This window comes from Hippopotamus amphibius, chromosome 9 (genome assembly GCF_030028045.1).
Source record: "Hippopotamus amphibius kiboko isolate mHipAmp2 chromosome 9, mHipAmp2.hap2, whole genome shotgun sequence".
NCBI lineage: Eukaryota > Metazoa > Chordata > Mammalia > Artiodactyla > Hippopotamidae > Hippopotamus > Hippopotamus amphibius.
In genome coordinates, this window is record NC_080194.1 from 26,096,390 (window position 1) to 26,119,498 (window position 23,109).

The following is a 23,109-nucleotide window of genomic DNA, read 5'->3' on the forward strand; positions in this document are numbered from 1 at the left end:
AGAAAGAAGAAAGAGAATTTACACCAATTTAAAGAGTTAGTATAAGCAAGGTGATATGTAATAACAAAACAATAGATATGGAGATCAATGTAGAAAATAAGGAATCCAGAAGTAGACTGATGTATATGATAATTTTCAACAAAGTTGTCACAGCAATTCAGATGGGAAAAAGGTATTTTCAACAAATGTTGTGAAAACAGCTGGATGTCACCATTGAAAAAAATGAATATTAACACTTACTTTACATCAAACACTAAAATTAACATGAAAATGAATCAGAGTCCTAAATATAAAAGGTAAAACTATCAAACCTATATAGGAGAAAATCTTCAGTCTTAGGAGAGGCAAAGGTTTCTTAACTAGGAGTCAAAAAGCATAAAACATAAATAAGAAATTGATAAACTATAGACTTCACCAAAACTAAAAACTTTACTCTTTGAAAGATATCATTAGGAACACAAAAAGGCAAGCCACAGATTGAGAGAAACTATATGCAATACTTATATCTGACAAAGAGATTTGTATTCAGTATAAAGAACTCTTACAATTTAATAATTAAAAGACAAAGATCTAAGTTTTAAATATGGGCAAAAATATTTAAAGAGAGTGTTCACAAAAAAAATATACTAATAAACAATGAGCACAGGAAAGATTCTAAACATCTTTAATCATCAAGGGAATACAAATTAAAGCCATAATGATATTGGAATGGCTAAAATTGAAAAGACTAACAATACCAAATGCTGGCAAGAATGTGGAGCAACTAGAATTCTCTTGCAGTGCTAATAGGAATGTAAAATGGAACAACCACTTTGAAAATTTGTTTGGCAGCTTCTAATAGAGTTAAATATATACCTATGATGTAACCCATCTATTTTACTCCCAGGTATTTACTCAAAAAAAATAATGATATATATGCATGCAAACACTTGTTCACAAATGTTTACAGCAGTTTTATTCACAATAGAAAAACTAGAAATAACCTAAAAATCTGCAAATGGTGAATGAATAAGCAAAAAGTATTTAAAATGTATAAACAGGGCTTCCCTGGTGGCACAGTGCTTAAGAATCCTCCTGCTAATGCAGGGAACATGGGTTCAATCCCTAGGCTGGGAAGATCCCACGTGCTGTGAAGCAACTAAGCCTGTGTGACACAACTACTGAGCCTGTGTGTGCTCTAGAGCCCATGAGCCACAACTATTGAACCCACGTGCCACAACTATTGAAGTCCACATACCTAGAGCCCATGCTCTGTAGCAAGAAAAGCCACCGCAATGAGAAGCCCATGCACCACAACAAAGAGTAGCCCCCGCTCATGGCAACTAGAGAAAGCCCACGCTCAGCAACAAAGACCCAACACAGCCAATAAATAAACAAGTAAATAAATAAATTTATTTTTTAAAACATATAAACAAAAGAATAATCACTCTTCATCAATAAAAAGGAACAAATCACTGATACTCCCAACAATATGTATGAATTCCAAAAAAATCATGCTGGGTGAGAGAAGCCAGACAGAAAAGATTATGTTCAGTATGATTTCATTCATATAAAATTCCAGAAAAGGGGGCCAGAGGTGGAAAAAGGGATGGACTGTAAAGGGGCACAAGAAAACTTTAAGAGATAATGGAGAGAAGAGGAATCAAGATGGTGGAGTAGGAGGATGTGCGCTCACTCCCTCTTGCAAGAACACCGGAATTACAACTAACTGCTGAAGAATCATCAACAGAAAGCCACTGGAACTCACCAAAAAAAAACACCCCACATTCAGAGACAAAGGAGAAGCCGCAATGAGACGGTAGGAGGGGCGCAATCACGTTAAAATCAAATCCCATAAATGCTGGGTGGGTGACTCACAAGCTGGAGAACACTTTTACCACAGAAGTCCACCCACTAAAGCGAGGGTTCTGATCCCCACTTTAGGCTTCCTAACCTTTGGGTCCAGCAACAGGAGGAGAAATCCCCGGAGAATCAGACTTTGAAAGCCAGCAGAATTTGATTGCAAGACCGCCACAGGACTGGGGGAAACAGCGACTCCAGTCTTGGAGGGCACACAAAAAAGTGCTCACCAGGACCCAGGGGGAAGGAGCAGTGACCCCATAGGAGACTAAACCAGACCTACCTGCTGGTGTTGGAGGGCTGCCTGCAGAGGTGGGGGGCAGCTGTGGCTCACTGAGGAGACAGAGGCACTGGAGGCAGGGGTTCTGGGAAGTGCTCATTGCCCTTAGCCCCACCAAAAAGCCTGTAAGCTCCAGTGCTGGGTAGCCTCAGGCCAAACATTAAACAAGATGGGAACACAGCCCCACCCATTGGCAGACAAGCAGATTAGTGTCACTGAGCTCCGCCCACCAAGTCGGATTAAAGTTTTACTGAGCTCCGCCCACCCAGCCCAACCCACCAGCAGTCCCTCCCATCAGGAAGCATCCATGAGCCTCCTAGATAGCTTCCTCCACAAGAGGGCAGACAGCAGAATCAAGCAGTACCAGCAGTATTTCATCTTGTGGAAGTGAAAACCATAGCCACAGAAAGACAGAGAAAATGAAAAGCCAAAAGACTTTGTACCAGATGAAGGGACAAGATAAAACCCCAGAAAAACAACGAAATGAAGAGGAGATAGGCACCCTTCCAGAAAAAGAATTCAGAATAATGATGGTGAAGATGATCCAGGACTTTGAAAAAAGACTGGATGCAAAGATCGAAAAGTTGCAAGAAAAGTTTACCAAAGACCTAGAAGAATTAAAGAACAAATAGAGATATGCAACACAATAACTGAAATGAAAAATACACTAAAGGAACCAATAGCAGATTAACTGAGGCAGAAGGGCGAATAAGTGACCTGGAAGACAGAATGATGGTAATCACTGATGTGGAAAAGAGTAAAGAAAAAAGAATGAAAGGAACTGAAGACAGCCTAAGAGACCTCTGGGACAATGTTAAACACACCAACATTTGCATTATAGGGGTCCCAGAAGGAGAAGAGAGAGAGAAAGGACTCGAGAAAATATTGGAAGAGATTATAGTTGAAAACTTCCCTAACATGGGAAAGGAAACAGCTACTCAAGTCCAGGAAGCGCAGAGAGTCCCAGGCAGGATAAACCCAAGGAGAAACACTCCAAGACATATAGTAGTCAAAATGACAAAAATTAAAGACAGAGAAAAGTTATTAAAAGCAACAAGGGAAAAACGACAAATAACATACAAGGGAACTCCCATAAGGTTAACAGCTGATTTCTCAGCAGAAACTCTACAAGCCAGAAGGGAGTGGCATGATATACTTAAAGTGATGAAAGGGAAGAACCTACAACCAAGAATACTCTGCCCAGCAAGGATCTCATTCAGATTCAATGGAGAAATCAAAAGCTTTACAGACAAGCAACAGCTAAGAGAATTCAGCACCACCAAACCAGCCCTACAACAAATGCTAAAGGAACTTCTCTAAGCAGGAAACATAAGAAAAGGACCTACAGAAACAAAAACAAAACGATTAAGAAAATGGTAATAGGAACATACATATCGATAATTACCTTGAATGTAAATGGACTAAATGCACCAACCAAAAGACACACACTGGCTGAATGGATACAAAAACAAGACCCATATATATGCTGTCTACAAGAGTCTCACTTCAGACCTAGGGACACATACAGACTGAAAGTGAGGAGATGCAAATGGAAATCAAAAGAAAGCTGGAGTAGCGATACTCATATCAGAAAAAATAGACTTTAAAATAAAAAATGTTACAAGAAACAAGAAAGGACACTACATAAAGACCAAGGGATCAATCCAAGAAGAAGAAATAATTATAAATATATGCACCCAATATAGGAGCACCTCAATACATAAGGCAAATGCTAACAACTATGAAAGAGGAAATCAACAGCAACAAAATAATAGTGGGGGGCTTTAACACCCCACTTACACCAATGGACAGATCATCCACACAGAAAATTAATAAGGAAACACCAGCTTTAAATGACACAATAAACTAGCTTGATTTAACAGACATCTATAGGACATTACATCCCCAAACAGCAGATTACACGTTCTTCTCAAGTGCACATGGAACATTCTCCAGGATAGATCACATTTTGGGTCATAAATCAAGCCTTGGTAAATTCAAGAAAATTGAAATCGTATCAAGCATCTTTTCCGACCACAACGCTATGAGATTAGAAATCAATTACAGGAAAAAAAATGTAAAAAACACAAACACATGGAGGCTAAACAATACGCTACTAATAACCAGGAGATCAGTGAAGAAATCAAAGAGGAAATCAAAAAATACCTAGAGACAAATGACAATGAAAACACAATGATCCAAAACCTACGGGATGCAGCAAAGGCAGTTCTAAGAGGGAACTTAATAGCAATACAATCCTACCTCAAGAAGCAAGAAAAATCCCAAATAAACAATCTAACCTTACACCTAAAGAAACTAGAGAAATAAGAGCAAACAACACCCAAAGTTAGTAGATGGAGAGAAATCAGAAAGATCAGAGCAGAAATAAATGAAATTTAAACAAAGAAACAATAGCAAAAATCAATAAAACTAAAAGCTGGTTCTTTGAGAAGATCAATAAAATCGATAAACCTCTAGCAAGACTCATCAAGAAAAAGAGGGAGAGGACTCAAATCAATAAAATTAGAAATGAAACAGGAGAAGTTACAATGGACACCACAGAAATAAAAAGCACCATAAGAGATTACTACAAGCAACTATTTGCCAATAAACTGGACAACCTGGATGAAATGGACAGATTCTTAGTGAGGTATAACCTTCCAAGACTGAATCAGGAAGAAATAGAAAATATGAACAGACCAATCACAAGTAATGAAATTGAAACTGTGATTAAAAATCTCCCAACAAACAAAAGTCCAGGACCAGATGGATTCACAGGCGAATTTTATCAAACATTTAGAGAAGAGCTAACACCCATCCTTCTCAAACTCTTCCAAAACATTGCAGAGGAAGGAACACTCCCAAACTCATTTTATGAGGCCACCATCACCCTGATACCAAAACCAGACAAAGATAGTACAAAAAAAGAAAACTACAGACCAATATCACTGATGAATTTAGGTGTAAAAATCCTCAACAAAATACTAGCCAACAGAATCAACAACACATTAAAAGGATCATACGCCATGATCAAGTGGGGTTTATCCCTGGAAAGCAAGGATTCTTCAATATACACAAATCAATCAATGTGATACACCATATTAACAAACTGAAGGAGAAAAACCACATGATCATCTCAATAGATGCAGAAAAAGCTTTTGACAAAATTCAACACCCATTTATGATAAAAACTCTCCAGAAGGTGGGCACAGAGGGAACCTACCTCAACATTATAAAGGCCATATATGACAAACCCACAGCAAACATCCTTCTCAATGGTGAAAAACTGGAAGCATTCCCTCTAAGATCAGGAACAAGACAAGGATGTCCACTCTCGCCACTACTACTCAACATAGCTTTGGAAGTCCTCACCACAGCAATCAGAGAAGAAAAAAAAATAAAAGGAATCCAAACTGGAAAAGAAGAAGTAAAACTGTCACTGTTCACAGATGACATGATATTATACAAAGAAAATCCTAAAGATGCCACAGAAAACTACTTGAGCTAATCAATGAATCTGCGAAAGTTGCAGGATACAACATTAACTCACAGAAATCTCTTGAATTTCTATACACCAACAATGAAAGATCAGAAAGAGAAATTAAGGAAACAATCCCATTCACCATTGCAACAAAAAGAATAAAATACCTAGGAATAAACCTAACCAAGGAGGTAAAAGACCTGTACTCAGAAAACTATAAGACATTAATGAAAGAAATCAAAGAAGACACAAACAGATGGAGGGCCATACCATGTTCTTGGATTGGAAGAACCAACATTGTGAAAATGACTGTATTACCGAAAGCAATTTACAGATTCAATGCAATACCGATCAAATTACCAATGGCATTTTTCACAGAACTAGAACAAGAAATTTTACGATTTGTAAGGAAATGCAAAAGACCCCGAATAGCCAAAGCAATTGAGAAGGAAAGACGGAGTTGGTGGAATCAGGCTTCCTGACTTCAGGCTATACTACAAGGCTACAGTGATCAAGACAGTATGGTACTGGCACAAAAACAGAAATATAGATAAATGGAACAGGATAGAAAGCCCAGAGATAAACTATGGTCAAGTAATCTATGACAAAGGAGGCAAGGATATACAATGGAGAAAAGGCAGCCTCTTCAACAAGTGGTGCTGGGAAAACTGGACAGCTACATGTAAAAGAATGAAATTAGAACACTCGTTAACACCATACACAAAAATAAATTCAAAATGGATTAAAGACCTATGTGTAAGGCCAGACACTATAAATCTGCTAGAGGAATACATAGGAAGAACGCTCTTCGACGTAAATAACAGCAAGATCTTTTTTGATCCACCCTCTAGAGTAATGGAAATAAAAAAAATAAATAAATAAGTGGGACCTAATGAAACTTCAAAGCTTCTGCACAGCAAAGGACACTATAAGCAAGACGAAAAGACAACCCTCAGAATGGGAAAAAATATTTGCAAATGAATCAACAGACAAAGGATTAATCCCCGAAATATACAAACAGTTCATTCATCTCAATATCAAAAAAACAAACAACCCAATCAAAAAATGGGCAGAAGACCTAAATAGGCATTTCTCCAAAGAAGACATACGGATGGCCAAGAGGCACATGAAAAGCTGCTCAACATCACTAATTATTAGAGAAATGCAAATCAAAACTACAATGAGGTATCACCTCACACCAGGTAGAATGGGCATCATCAGAAAATCGACAAACAGGAAATGTTGGAGAGGGTGTGGAGAAAAGGGAATGCTCTTGCACTATTGGTGGGAATGTAAATTGATACACCCACTATGGAAAACAGTATGGAGGTTCCTTGCAAAACTAAAATTAGAACTACCATATGACCCAGCAATCCCACTGCTAGGCATATACCCAGAGAACACCATAATTCAAAAAGACACACGCACTCCAATGTTCATTGCAGCACTATTTACAATAGCCAGGACATGGAAGCAACCTAAATGTTCATCAACAGATGAATGGATAAAAAAGATGTGGTACATATATACAATGGAATATTACTCAGCTGTAAAAAGCAATGAAACTGGGACATTTGTAGAGACATGGATGGACCTAGAGACTGTCATACAGAGTGAAGTAAGTCAGAAAGAGAAAAAAAAATATTGTATATTAACACATATAAGTGGAATATAGAAAAATGGTACAAATCAACCAGTTTTCAAGGCAGAAACATAGACACAAATGTAGAGAACAAACACATGGACACCAAGTGGGGAAAGCAGGGAGGGTTGGGGGGGAATGAATTGGGAGATTGGGATACCAAATAGTACACTCTAAATATATGCAGTTTATTGTATGTTAACTGTATCTCAATAAAAGTTCTTTAAAAAAAAAGAGATAATAGAGATGTTTTTATCTTGATTATGGTGGTGTTTTCATTGGTGATTTCATCTATCAAAACTCACTGTGGAGTGATGGCAGCAGTGTGGCCCAATAAGACATACCTCACTCATAGCACCCCCTCAACAACAACAACTCGGCATCCATCCATGGACAAAAGTACCTTTGTGGAAGCTGTGGGATCCAGCACCATACACCAAGGGACCCAAGAGGAGACTGGCCTAACCATATGTCATGTAATAGACGTATAGACCTCAGTCCTGGCTGTGGATCCTGCAAATGCCCCATGTGTCTCCAGCCCCTCTCAGCTGCAGTCCAGTAGCCCCTGGAGGACAATGTCTTAGATAATCACCCACAAACAAGATAGCCTTTGTGGAAGTACAGGTTTCCAGCAGAGAAGTTCTAGCATACCAATGGAGAAAAAAAAAAAAGTATATATATATACATATATATGTATATATATATATGTGTATATATATATGAATTTGGATGCATAGTAAAAGGAACAGTGTACCTTTACCTGTATAACTCCCCCCCCAGGTGGCAAAGCTCAGGGCCCAGAGAGATCTTCTTAGTCCATGACTTCTCCCACAGGGGGAAGTGAGAGATGTAAGTGAACATCCAGCTTCCCTAGCTGTGTGGCTCATTGGCAAAGAGACCCATTTCTCTCTCACTCCATCCTGAGTACTGTGTCTTGAGCTGCATGATTGGGAGACTGGAAGAGGCTGGGAGAGTGGCAGATAGGACCCTCAAAGAGCATTAATGTGACCTATATCTTACTAATTGCATTGTGAACTCCATCAAGCAGACCCAATAATGACCCGCTGGGGATGCCTTGTCCATGGATTCCCCTCAAATAACCCACAGGCACCCCTAGCTCTCCATGCACCTCACCCACACACATCCCCAACCTGTGGCTGGCTTCCTGTGTGTGCTCCCAATGGTAGCAAGAGCAAGCTTTGGCACATGGCTAGTGAGCACAGCCCAAATCTGTGGGTCAGGAACAGACCACAAACTTCACCTTTATCTATGTCCTTGGGAAAGCAAAATCCTTGGGAAAGCCTCCTTGGGAGGCTGTCAGCACCTGGTCTATTGTACTGAGCGTCAAGAGAAGGTATACAGGCTTAAGAACTCTGCCACAACAGGGAGTAAGAAGCATACACATAAAAGGTCTGAGAAAGCCTCAGAATCCCTAGCAGGGCTGACAGAAGGTATTTCTCTCCTGAAGTCAGTAGGTAAAAACTAAAGAAGATGACTGCTACTTCAAATGCAAAGACAGTAACACAAAACTTTGAGGAATGTGAGAAATCAATGAAACATAACACTACCAAAGGATCACAATAATCTTCTAGTAATCAACCCCAAAGACATGGAGATCTATGATATATCCAATAAAGAATTCAAAATAGCTGTTTTAAGGGAGCTAAATGAGCTACAGGAAAACAGAGAAAGACAATACAACGAAATTAGGAACACAATACATGAACAAAATGAGAAATTTAATAGAGACAGAAATCATAAAAAAGAACTAAGCAAATCCTAGAGCTGAAAAAATGAAAACTGCAATAGAGAGCATCAATAGCAGAATGGATCGCTGGAAGAAAGAATCTGTGACTTAGAAGACAGGACATTTGAAATTATCTAGTCAGAGGAAAACAAAGAAAAAAGAATGAAAAAGAGTGAGGACAGCTTATGTGATTTATGAAATTCCACCAAAAGAAAAAAATCTGCAAATTATTGGAGACTCAGGAGAAGAGAGGAAAAAGGAATAGAAAGTTTATTTAAATAAATAATGACTGAGAACTTCCAAAATCTGGGGAGAAATGTGGGTATCCAAGTTCACGAAGTTCATAGGTCACCAAACTCAACTGAAAAACACCTTCCTCAAGAGACACTGCAATAAAACTACTGAAAATCAAAGACAGAGGGAGAATCTTAAAATCAGCAAGAGAAAAGCTTATAACTAACAAGAGAACCCCCATAAGGCTTCAGTGGATTTCTCAGAGAAATCTTTCAGGCCAGGAGAAAGTGGGATGATATATTCAAAGTGCTTAAAGAAAAAACTGCCAACAAAGAAAACTCTACTCAGCAAAATTGTTGTTCAGAAAGGTTAAAGAAGATAACATCTCTCCCAGACAAAGAAAAGCTGAGGGAGTTTATCATCACTAGATCTGCCTTACAAAGAATAATGAAAGGAACGCCTCAAGTGAATTATTAATTATAATTATTAATTATAATTATAAAATTAATAGTTAATGAAGGACACTAATTAGTAACATGAAAACATGAAAATACACAACACATTGGGTAAAGATAAACATATAGTTAAATTCAGAATACTCTATTACTGTAATATCATAGTATATTGGCCACTTAACTCTAATAAAAAAGTCAAAGGACAAAAGTACTAAAAATAATTTGTTAATGGATAGACAATATAAAAAGTGGTAAACTGTGACATTGAAAACATAAAAGGGGGGAGGTAAAAGGATAAAGTTTTTTATGCAATCAAACATAAGTTGTTATTAGCATAAAACAGATGATTATATCTATTAGATGTTTTATGTATGCCTTATGGTAACTACAAAGTGAAAAGTATATACACAGAAGATAAAGAGAAGGTAATCAAAGTACACCACTAACGAAAGTCATCAATTCACATAGGAAAGTAGCAAGAGAGGAAGAAAGGAACAAGCGAACTACAAAATAGTCAGAAAACAATTAATAAAATCTCATTAGTAAGTCTTTACCTACAGTAAGTAATTACCAATAACTACTCTAAGTGTAAATGGATTGAATTCTCCAGTCAAAATGCACAGTAGCTGGATGGATTAAAGAAACACTATGCAACTATATGCTGCTTACAAGAGACCCATTTTAGCTTTAATGATATACACAGGCTCGAAATGAAGGGGTGAAAAATAGATATCCCCACAGGTGGAAACCCAAAAGAGAGCTATACTTATATCAGACAAAACAGACTTTAAGTCAAAAACTGTAAAAGAAACAAAGAAGATCTTTGTATCACTATAAGGACATGCACCCAATATCAGAGCACTTAAATATATTAAGCAAATACTAATGGACCTGAAGAGAGAAATAGACAATAGCAGGGGACTTCAGTACCACCACTTTCAACAGTGGATAGATCATTCGGACAGAAAATCAGTAAGGAAATGTTGGACTTAAACTATACTTTAGGCCAAATGGACCTAACAGAAATATAGAATATTGTGTCCAACAGCAGCAGAATACATATTCTTCTCAAGTGCACATGGAACATTCTCCAGGACAGATAATGTGACCGGTCCAAAATAATTCAGCAAGTTTTAAAAGATTAAAATCATACCAAGTATCTTTTCCAAACACAATGTTATAAAAGTAGAAATTAACAGGAAGAAAACTGGAAAATTCACAAATACATGGAAATTAAACAACACACTCCTGAACAACCAAAGAGTTAAAGAAGAAATCAAAAGGGAAATTTAAAAATATCTTGAAACAAACAAAAATGGAAACACAATATACCAAAACTTATGGGATGAAGCAAGAGCAGTTCTTAGAGGGAAGTCTATATAGCATTAAATGCCTACGTTAAGAAAAAAGAACTCAAATAAACAACATCAAGGAGCCAGTAACAGAAGAACAAACCAAGTCTAAAGTTAGCAGAGAGAAGAGTGAAAATAAATTAAACAGAGACTAAAAGGACAATAGAAAAGAACAATGAAACTAATAGCTGGTTTTTTGAAAAGTTAAAATTGACAAACATTTATCTAAGGAAAAAAAAGAACAAATGAAATCAGAAATGAAAAAAGAGACCTTACACAACTGATACCACACAAATACAAAAGGTCATAAGACACTACCATGAATAATTATATGCCAACAAATTGGATGCCTTAGAGGAAATGGGTAAATTCCTAGAAACATAAACCTGCCAACACTAACTAATAAAGAACTAGAATAAATGAACAGATCAGTAATGAGTAAGGACATTGAGTCGGTAATCAAAAATCTACCCACAAAGAAACGTCAGGCCCAGATGGCTTTCCTGGTGAATTCTACCAAACATTTCAGGAATTAGTGCCAGTCTTTCTCAAACTCTTCCCAAAAAATGAAGAGTAGGGAAAACTCCCAAACTCATTTTATGAGACCAGCATTACTCAAATATCAAAGCCAGATAAGGCTGCTTTAGGAAAACTATAGGTCAATTTCCCTGATGAATCAGATGCAAAAATTCTCCATAAAATATTAGCAAACCAAATTCAACAATACATTAAAAGGATCATAAATCATGATCAAGCGGGATGCAAGGATGCAAGGATGGTTTAACATATGCAAATCAATAAATGTGATATACCACATTAACAATAAAAATTAAAATTATATTATCATCACATTAGATGCAGAAAAAGCAATTACCAAAATTTAATATCTGTTCATGTCAATATCATATCAACAAAGTGGGCAGAGAAGGAATGTACCTAAACATAATAACAGCCATATGTAACAAGCCCACAACTAACATCATACTCAAAGGTGAAAACCTGAAAGCTGTTCCTCTAAGATAAAGAACAAGACAAGTGTGCCCACTCTCACCACTCCTATTCAACACAGTACTGAAAAGTCCTAGCCAGAGCAATAAGGCAGGAACAAAAATGAAAAGGTATCCAAATCAGAATAAAATAAGTAAAACTGTCTCCATTTACAGATGACATGACCTTATTTATAGAAAATCCTAAAAACCTCACCAAAAGCTAACAGAACTAATCAGTGAATTTTGTAAAGTTTCAGGATACAAAATACAGAAATCAGTTGTGTTTCTATACACTAACAACAATTACCCGAAAAATAAAAACAATCCCATTCACAATAGTATCAAAAACAACAGATACTTAGGAATAAATTTAATCAAAGAGATTAAATATCTGCACACTGAAAACTATAAGACTTTGATGCAAAAAATTGAAGAATACACAAATAAATGGAAAAACATCCTATGTTCATGGATTGGAAGAATTAATATTGTCAAAATGTTCATACTACCCAAAGCTTTCAATAGATTCAATGCAATCTAAAATACCAACAGCATTTTTCACAGAAATAGAAAAAACAATCCTAAAATTCATATGAGACCACAGAAGACCCCAAATAGCCACAGCAATCCTGAGAAAGAAGGAAAAATAGGTAGAGGCATCACACTTCCTGATTTTAAACTATATTACAAAGCTATAGTAATCAAAGAAGTATAGTACTTGCATAAAAACAGATATATAGACCAATGGAACAGAATCGAGAGCCCAGAAATAAGCCCTTGCATATATTGTCAACAGATATTTGACAACGGAGCCAAGAATACTCAATGGAAAAATATAGTCCTTTCAATGAATGGTGTTGGGAAACTGGATAATCATATACAGAGGAATGAAATTGGACTCCTATCGTACACTGCTCACAAAAATTAACTCAAAATGGATTAAACATAGGCCTGAAAGTGTAAAACTCCTAGAGGAAAAGGTAGGGGAAAAGCTCCTTGACATTGGTCTTGGCAATGCTTTTTTTGGATGTGACCAAAAGCACAAGCAACAAAAGCAAAATAAATAACTGGGACTACATCAAACAAAACAGCTTCTGCACAGAAAAAGAAAGTCAAGAAAATGAAAAGGCAACCTATAGAATGGGAGGAAATATTTGCAAACCATATATCTTATAAAGGGTTAATATCCAAAACATCTAAGGAACACACACAACTCAATAGCAAAAAAAAAAAAAAAAATTCCCATTTAAAAATGGGCAGAGGAACCAAATAGACATTTTTCCAAAGAGGACATAAGATGGCCAACAGGTGCATGAACAGATGCTCAACATCACTAATCATCTCCGAAATGCAAATGAGAACCACAATGAGATATCACCTGACACCTGTTAGAATGGCTATCACCAAGAAGACACACATTGGCGAGGATGTGTAGAAAAGGGAACCCTTGTGCACTGCCTGTGGGAATGTAAATTGGTGCAGCCACTATGGAAAACAGTATGGAGGTTCATCAAAAAAAATAAAAATAGAACTACCATATGACCTAGTATTTCCACTTCTGGGCATATATTCTAAGGAAATGGAATCAGTATTTCAAAGAGATACCAGCACTCCCATATTCATTTCAGCATTATTCACAATAGCCAAGATATGAAAACAACCTAAGTGTCCATCTACAGATGAATGTATAAAGAAGATGTGGTATATAGATAGACAATGGAACATTCAGCTACAAAAAAGAAGGAAATCTTGCCATTTGTGACACAGATAGACCTTGAAGGCATTATGCTAAGAGAAATGTCTGAAAGAGAAAAAAAAATTACTGTATGACATCACTTATATGTGGAAACTGAACAAGCTGAACTCACAGAAAGAGAGAATAGAATGGTGGTTGCCAGAGGCTAGGGGAAGGAAGAAATGGGGAGATGTTGGTCAAAGGATACAAACTTCCAGATATAAGGTGAATAAGTTCTGAGGAGCTAATGTATAGCATGTTGGCTATAGTTTACAATACTGTATTATATACTTGAAAGTTGTTAAGAGAGTAAATCTTAAATGTTCTCACCACACACACACAAAAAAGGTAATTACGTGAGGTGATGGAAGTGTTAACTAACCTACCATGGTAATCATTTTGCAATATGGAAGTTTATCAAATAATCATGCTATATGCATTAAAATTATACATGTTATATGTTAATTATATCTCAATAAAGCTGGAAAAAACAAAGTATTGTGTACTTTGGATGGGTGTAGTTTACTGTCATAAATTTAGCTAAATGACATTGTATTAAAAAGAAAAAAAAAGGAATGGTATGGAAATATCACCCTTATGCAGTTAAAGGGAGTAGAAAAGACTCACCTGGATTTGAAACAATAAGCATTTTACAGTCAGGACTATTTTGGACTATGGTAGGAATGATTGATTTCATGATTTGCACATTACGCTGCACCAGGTCAAGGCGACTTTCTCCTTCCTGCTGTCGTGCACCTACTGTGACAATAACTAATTTGGAGTTTGCAGATACACTGTAATCTAAAGAAGGAAACAAAAGAAAATATTTAGATCACTGTGCTTTAATTCCTTAGAAGTCTATTGTATGATGATGGTATTAAAGTACTCAACTACCTTCATGTCTGGCATTTATAGATGAACAGATTTTCCATATAGTAATGTTATCTTGTACAACCTGAAGGAAATCTTGTCACTATGATTTACCAATGTTCACATGGCTTTTTAAATTTTTTTTTGGCTGCACTGGGTCTTCGTTGCTGCATGCTGGCTTTCTCTAGTTGTGGGGAGTGGGGGCTACTCTTTGTCACAGTGCGTGGGCTTCTCATTACAGTGGCTTCTCTTGTTGCGGAGCACGGGCTCTAGGCTTCAGTAGTTGCAGCACACCAGCTCAGTAGTTGTGGCATGTGGGCCCCAGAACATGCAGACTTCAATAGTTGCAGCATGTGGGCTATGTAGTTGTGGCTCCAGGGCTCTAGAGCACAGGCTCAGTAGTTGTGGTGCATGGGCTTAGTTGCTCCACAGCATGTGGGATCTTCCCAGACCAGGGATCGAACCCATGTCCTCTGCATTGGCAGGCAGATTCTTAACCATTGTGCCACCAGGGAAGTCCTCACATGACTTTTAAAAAAAATAACAGAACCTACCATCCCTTTTAGCCCACATTTTCATTTGTTATTAAGGCCTGAGGCAATGCAAGTCGGCTCTCTAGATTCTTAGAAATATCATACGAATCAGAAGTTTAGAACTCTGCGAATTTGTGTGTTTCAGGATCCAAAGAGTGGGGATGTATTTATAATTATACTTATTATCAGGGGCTGTATTAAAGATGATAAACAAGTTCTTGATTCACACAAGAAAATTAATTACCTTCTAAATCTGATGACCAGCTGTAAAATATTTCACCTATTAAACTCAACAACAATGGGTTACAATGCTCATAATCCCATACTGGACTTTTTAAAAAGTATTATATACTTAGAAGTTATTTTCGGTTTGGATGTCAAAAATTATATTAGCTAAATTCTCCTCTACATCCCATCTCCACTAAAAAAAAAAACTTATTTTTTATGCTCTTTTGAAGAGGAAATTTGCTTGCTTTTAAAGATACTATTGCATCTATATTTATGGTCATTCTTATATCTTTCTAATCCAATTTAAAAACCATAAACATTTGAATGTTTTCCCTGCCCCAGTAAAAATTTTAATTAGAAAGACAAACTTAGAGAAATGGCATTTCTTAGGCCACAGCTACTGAAGCCCATGCGCCTAGAGCCCGTGCACCTAGAGCCCGTGCTCCACAAGAGAAGCCACTGCACTGAGAAGACCGCACACCGCAATGAAGAGTAGACCCCGCTCCCTGAAACTAGAGAAAGCCCACGAGCAGCAACGAAGACCCAACATAGCCAAAAATAAATAAATTAAAATAAATAAAAAATAAAATAAATACTTAAAAAAAATACTAGTTCCTCTGCCAGGCATCCCCTGATTATATCATTCATAAATAATACTCTGACTTCACTGAATTTTTACAGCCCTTATTGCCTATAATTCTCAAATAGTCCTTATTTCTAGTGTCTTCCGTTATCTTCCCATGGTTATGTTGTATCTGTAGCCCTAACTTGATCTCATACTACCTTAAAACCTTAAAAAGGTTTACTACCTATACATACTTAAATAACATATTAAGTCTTATCTGTTTTGAATCATAAGGTATGTATTACTTTAGCTTATTATGTATCTGATATTTACCCATGTTAATTGTGTCCCTGTAGTTCACTCACTTTCATTACTGTGTAATATTACACTGCATAATTTATCAACTTAGTATTGTTATACACTGAATTGTTTCCAGTTTGGGGCTATTACAAATTACATCACTATACATTCTTTTTTTTTTTGGAAATTTAAAAATATTTATTCATTAAAAATAACAATTAAAAACCCATTACATGTTAACAAAGGAACAAAAGTTTGCTGTCAATGTCTTCAGTGTCACTATACATTCTTATACATGTTTCTTAGTGTACATGTACACAAATTTCTCTTGAAAATATACCTAGGAGTGCAGTTTCTAGGTTTAGGATATGTTCATGTTCAACTTCACCAAGTAATGACAAACAAAAAAAAAAGGTAATTTTACTATAATACACTCCTACCTGTGATGCATGAGAAAAACCTATTGTTCCACATCCTGACAAACACTTAATATTATCACACTTTTGCCAACCTAATGGGTGATGGTATATTGATATACTCTTTATTTTCTTGGTTACTAATGAGACTGTCTTTTCATATGTTTATAGGCCATTCGAGTTTCTTCTTTTGTGAAATGTCCAAGTCTTTTCCCATTTTTCTATTAGGCTATTTATCTTATTTACTATACAAGCACTGTTACTCTGAACACTCTGTCAGTTGTTTATGTTGCAAATATTTTCTCTCAGTTTATGACTTGTTTCTTCACTCTTTCAGTGTCTTTTTATGAACACAAACACTAAACTTTATATTCTTTCCTTTATTATTATTCATGCTTTTTGTGTCCTTGTGTTTAAGAAATTCTTCCCTATCCTGAGGTCATAAAGATAATCTATATTATCTTGTAAACAGAAGCTTTCAAGTTTTGCCTTTCACATTTTTGGTCTTTAACCAATTTGGAATTAATTTCTGTGTGTGTTACCAGGAGAAGGTTCAGGGGACTTCTCTGGTGGTCCAGTGGCTAAGATCTGTGCTCCCAACGGAGAGGGCCCAGGTTCAATGCCTAGTCAGGGAACTAGAACCCACATGCTGCAACTAAAGATCCTGCATGCTGCAATGAAGATCCTGCATGCCGCAACTAAGACTCAGTGCAGCCAAATAAATAAATAAATAAACAAATATTTAAAAAGAAAAAAGGGTTCAATTTTATTCCTTTCCATAAAAACAACCATTGCCATAAGAAAAACAAATTATAAGTCTGCAAATTTCTCACTGACCTACGAGGGTGAGTCAAAAATTATCCGTATGCTGGCCGTAGAATTTACTTTTAGAAAAGATTTTCGACAAAATCTCCTTGCTTTTCAATACACTTTGTCCATCTGTCAACAAGCTTTCATATTCCCTCATTAAAAAATGTTTTAGGCTGAGCTATGAGCCACGAATGCACCACTGTCTTCACTTCTTCATCAGAAGTGAATCTTCATCCTCAAAGGGCTGCTTTCAGGGGACCAAACAGGTGAAAGTCTGATGGAGCAAGATCAGGACTATAGGGAGGATACTTTTAACACCTCAAAACAAATTTTCTGCAGAGTATTGACAGTGTCGGCAGAAGTGTGTGGACGTGCATTGTCATGCAAGATCACAACACCCTGAGATAGCAGTCCTCTGCATTTAATCTGAAGTTTAGGCTTCAGCTCTTCAATAAGCATCTCACGGTAATGAGCATTGTTGATTGTTGAATCTTTTTCCTGATAACGTTCCCATACTGGCACTTGAGAATCCCAGAAAACTGTCACTGTTTATTTGAAAGAATCATTCCAGTGTATGCTCAATGCTGTCATCAGCCATGGATGTGGACCAGTGTCCAGCTCCTTCTTAATGGCTAACACTTGTGCGACCTTCCTTGACCTTCTCTATCCATTCATACACACTTCTTCACGACAAAACACTTTCTCCATACTGCGCACAAAGTCTTCTACAAATAACGGCACCAGGTATCCCCTCAGACTACAAAAAAATGAATCACTGCATGCTGCTCTTCTTTTGTGCAAATCACAAGTGGGGCATCCATTTTTGCTCGCACCACAGTTACAAATGAACTGATGTAATGTGTTCACACCTGCACAGCAGTGACTGGGGAGACAGTAGACTTGAATGGACAGGCTGAGAAGACAGTGCGGCCAATGGAAGTTTTAATATAACCAGAGTGCAGATAATTTTTGACTCACCCTCATACAATATGATCAGTGTTATACAACAATCTTTTGTTTGTCTCTGTACTTAATTAGTGTAGCTTTGTAGTAAGTCTTGATATCTGGTAAAGCAAGTTCTCACCACTTTGTTCTTTTTCAAAAGTATTCTTGACTATGCACCCCAGGCTGTTGTCATGGTAAAGGCGAGCAAAGAGCAAAGAGGCTGCAGCAGCTCTTCAACGGTGGGCCCTTTGCTATCCACTGGGGCTCTGTTCCTTTTAAGACTTACCTGGGATTTAAGAGGAATGCCTAAACCTACAGTTTTGAACCTATTTTGGGGATAAAGGACTATTTGGCCATCTGGACTTGGAAGCAATCAATGGACAGAAAGAATATGGAGGGTGTGTACTCTGCCTGCGATGAGAGATGGAACATCATTCAGACGTTTACCAGTTGGTTGACACAGTTGCTTTGTCTGAAAATGTCTTTATTTCACCTTTATTCTTCAAAGATATTTTTGCTGAGTAGACATTCTAGATTTATATTTACTCTCAGCACACTAAAGATACCATTACATTGTCTTCAGGTTTCACTGCTGCTATTGATAACTCAGTCTATCACTCTCTCCCTTTTCTGTAGGTAATTTGTCCTCTGATAATTTTTTATTCTCTTTGCTTTTAACGTTCTCCAATTTCACAAGAATTTGTCTAGATGGGGATTTTTATTTTTCTTGAGATTATTTGGCTTGAATCCATAGGTTGTTTTTCATCAGTTTTCCAAAATGCTCAATCAATATCTTTTCAAATATTTCCTTTGCCTCATTCACTTTTCTAATTAGATATACTTTACACTTTCTCACTCTCTCTCCCATGATTCTTAACCTCTCATATTTTCTGCTCCTTGCTGTCTTCTGGGTAATTGCCTTAGATTCACCACTTCTTTCTTCAAATGTGTCTGCTCTATGATTAAATCTATTAATTGAGTTTTTATTTCATTCTATTTCATATTTAGAAGTTATATTTGGTTAGTTCTAAAAATCTGTTCTTTCTCTTGTAGTTTCCTGCCTCATACTGATATTTTCAAGTTTGTACTTTATTTCTTTAAATAATCATAGTTAATTTATAATTTGAGTTTGATAATTTCATTATCTGAAATCTACCGTGGCCCTTTCTATTATTGCTGCTGGTTCTTTCTCTCTCTTGCTCTTTTTTTTTGGCTGCATTGGGTCTTCATTGCTGCGTGTGGGCTTTCTCTAGTTGCAGCAAGTGGGGGCTACTCTTCCTTGAAGTGTGCGGGCTTCTCAGTGTGGTGGCTTCTCTTGTTGTGGAGCATGAGCTCTAGGTGCTCAGGCTTCAGTCGTTGTGGCATGTGGGCTCAGCAGTAGCGGCATGTGGGCCCTAGTGCACACATGCTTCAGTAGTTGTGGCTCGAGGCTCTAGAGCACAGGCTCAGTAGTTGTGGCGCATGGGTTTAGTTGCTTTACGACATGTGGGATCTGCCTGGACCAGGGATCAAACCTGTGTCCACTGCACTGGCAGGTGGATTCTTAATTGCTGCACCACCATGGAAGTCCCCTCTCTGCTGGTACTTACTCATGTATTTTCTTGTAGATTTAATTATTCCTGCTGTGAGATGTCTATTTCCCATGAAATTTTATTTGGGGAAGTTCTTTGAGGCCTTAAATAAAGTGGATTTCCTCCAGAGAATACCTTAAGATTGCTCATAATTTCTTGGAATTCAATTAAGGGCCACCTGCCGATGCAGGTGGCTCCAAATCCTTAGCAGTCACTTTCCTCTTTTACTAAAGCATCTGAGAACATGGATTTTACTTGCAGTTCCCAGAGGTAGGGAGAAGGGAATTATTTCTGGGTCATCCTTACATTAAGGAATTGGCAAACTAAGGCCAGCAAGCTAAAACTGATCTACTACCTGCTTTTGTAAATAAAGTCTCATTGGAACATAGCCACACCCACTCGCTTACGTATTGTCAATGGCTGCTTTAATACCACAACAGCAGAGCTGTAGGTTTTGACAGAGACCATGTAGCTCACAAAGCCTGAAATACTTACTATGTGAGTAGTCCCTTTACAGAAAAAGTTTACTGACCCCTGGTGCAGTCCATTGGGGTCTCGGCTTTACGGGGCTATTTTCTACACAACTCCCCAAATTAGGCTGTCTCCAGTCTGCCAAGTCCTGTGAGGCAGTGAAAACCAAAATTAAAGTTTACTAGGTTTGGCTAATGCTAGCTAGCAAAACCTAGCAACAGTGCTGTTTAACTCTCTAATTTACTGCCTTCATTCAGTGCCTGTTCTGAAAATGTCTTACTTTGTTAAAAGCATATTAATTCTTTAAGTACTGATGTTTATTCTTTCACATTTTATGCAGAAGTTGTGTTATTTACTGCAAAAGGATTGATTCAGGTACTTATCCTGCCATATTACTAGAAATTAAAGGCTGAATGATTTTTAAAAATATTTTAATACAGGAGCAGCTCTTTTAACTTGACTCCACCCAACAAACAGATTAACTGATGTAAAACATACTGATACCCAAGGCACACTGAACACTCTCAACTAGTAGACTTCTGTCTAGTACATCTGTATACTTCTGCTCATGAGTTGCTGCATATCAAGAATTTGTCACATTTATACCCAAAAGGATTTGACAGATTTATCTATTGATTATATATGATGTAAATCACCAAAATATGAGGATGAAAGAAATACATGGTAAAAGTAAACACTACATTTAGGATTGAGATATAAATAGATGTAACACACAGAAAGTATCAAGTGAATTGGTAATGTTTTATTTCTTTTGCTGGGTGTTGGATACATTGATGTTTGTTATACTTAAACTCTTTTTATACCTCAAGTATTTCATAATTAATTTTTCTAATGATTGTTACTATGAAAATTAAGTTGAATGCCTTAGAAAGACATATTAAAAATTGTTTAAAAAACTTCTTTTTAGGTTCGAGAGAAATAAAAATGAAGAAAAACCATAAAAATTTAATAGAGTTTTGTGATTAGATTGCTTCAGGAGTATCTTTAATTTAATTATAGTACTTTAAAGAAATAGAAATCGTTACTACTGGTGTGCTATAAAAAACATACTGCAAAACTCCAATTAGCTGACCTATATCCAAAAGCCTTGCCCTACAATCAGAAAATCAGCAAATGAAGTTGTAAGCACATTTACATATTTAGGTCAATATAAAATTTTATGATGGTTCTTCCTAATGGGTATTTTTAAATTAAGTAACCACTTTCAGTTCCAATCATGTTAGATAAGAGGAATTCTAGTAGAAAGCATATCGATTGAGTCACATTACCAAAAAGCACACTATATACTTTAGTGTGTGCTAAAATAGTTATTTTTCCTAATACTCTAAGGCTTCTTACTTGGCCAACACATGATGCTAATGCTACTAGGCTAAGCTCTCCCATCTCCTCTTCTATAGCCTCAAACTATACCCTGAAACCCAGTCCTCTAAAAACACACATCAAAAAAACAGGTTAAAGAATATAGATAAAGGTATCAATGATATTACAAAGACTATTCAAGACTGCATATCCTTGGGAAAATATATAAGACTGGATGACAAGTTTTAAAAGCCTTTATATAATGTCAGTTGTGTAAAAAACAAATGGAAAAAAGAAAGAAGTACACAAAACCATTAACAGAAGAGATTTAAATTTTTCCTTATACTTTTTTGTATTTACCAAATTTTCTCCAATTAGAATGGAATTTTGTTTTTTTAAATTAACCTTCTAAACTATATGTCCTAATTACAATGGTGATATTTAAAATTTTATATTTATTGACAAGAGTTTGATAAATTTCATTACTTTTTTTTAAAGCTATGAAAATAACTTTATAAAACTAACCTTTTCCAGAGACAATCTTTGAAGTATTAAAGAAAAGACTGCCATGCTGAAGATCCATTGTTTCTCCCTTCAGTTTGTCCACTGCAATATCAACAAGGGCAAGCTCATCAGCCAAATCCTAAAATACATGAAAATTCTGAATAAAATGTTCCCATTTCAATTTTGGAGAAAGAGAAAAAATTTTGTGTGGTTACTTTATAATCAAAGGAGTGTTACATTTTTAATAGAAAAAGTGTTATAAAAATAAGTCTTGGACTTCCTAGGTGGCTCAGTGGTAAAGAATCCACCTGCCAATGCAGGGGACATGGGTTCGAGCCCTGCCCTGGGAAGATTCCACATGCCACCGAGCAACTAAGCCCGTGAGCCACAACTACTGAGCCCATGTGCCGCAACTATTGAAGCCCACGCACCTAGGGCCTGTGCTCCACAACAAGAGAAGCCACTACAATGAGGAGCCTGTGCATCACAATGAAGAGTAGCCCCCGCTCGCAGCAACTAGAGAAAGCCCGTGTGCAGCAACAAAGACCCAACACAGCCAATAAATAAATAAAATTAATTAATTAATTAATTAATTAATTATTTTAAAAAGTCTTTATGGGAGTTCCCTGGTTGCCCAGTGGTTAGGATTCTGGGCTTTCACTGCCAGGGCCCCGGTTCAATCCCTCAATCCCTGGTCGGGGAACTGAGATCCTGCAAGCTGCATGACATAGCCAAAAAAAGTCTTTTAAAATGTCTGGAGAGACCAGAAGTTAAGGTAAACAACAGAACATAGCAAAAATCATTAATTGCTTTGCCTTCATG

At 36.8% G+C, this 23,109-nt stretch overlaps 1 protein-coding gene across 1 annotated transcript in view; it reads right to left on the reverse strand.

Moving 5' to 3' along the window:
• LOC130860123 (L-lactate dehydrogenase C chain) overlaps positions 1–23,109 on the reverse strand; it is a 52,651-nt gene that overhangs the window by 23,942 nt on the left and 5,600 nt on the right. The window contains exons 2-3 of the mRNA XM_057747974.1: positions 22,309–22,426; positions 14,382–14,555 (exon numbers count right to left, since the gene is read on the reverse strand). Coding sequence (XP_057603957.1) covers positions 14,382–14,555; positions 22,309–22,426 — 292 coding nt within the window. The remainder of the gene's footprint in view (positions 1–14,381; positions 14,556–22,308; positions 22,427–23,109) is intronic.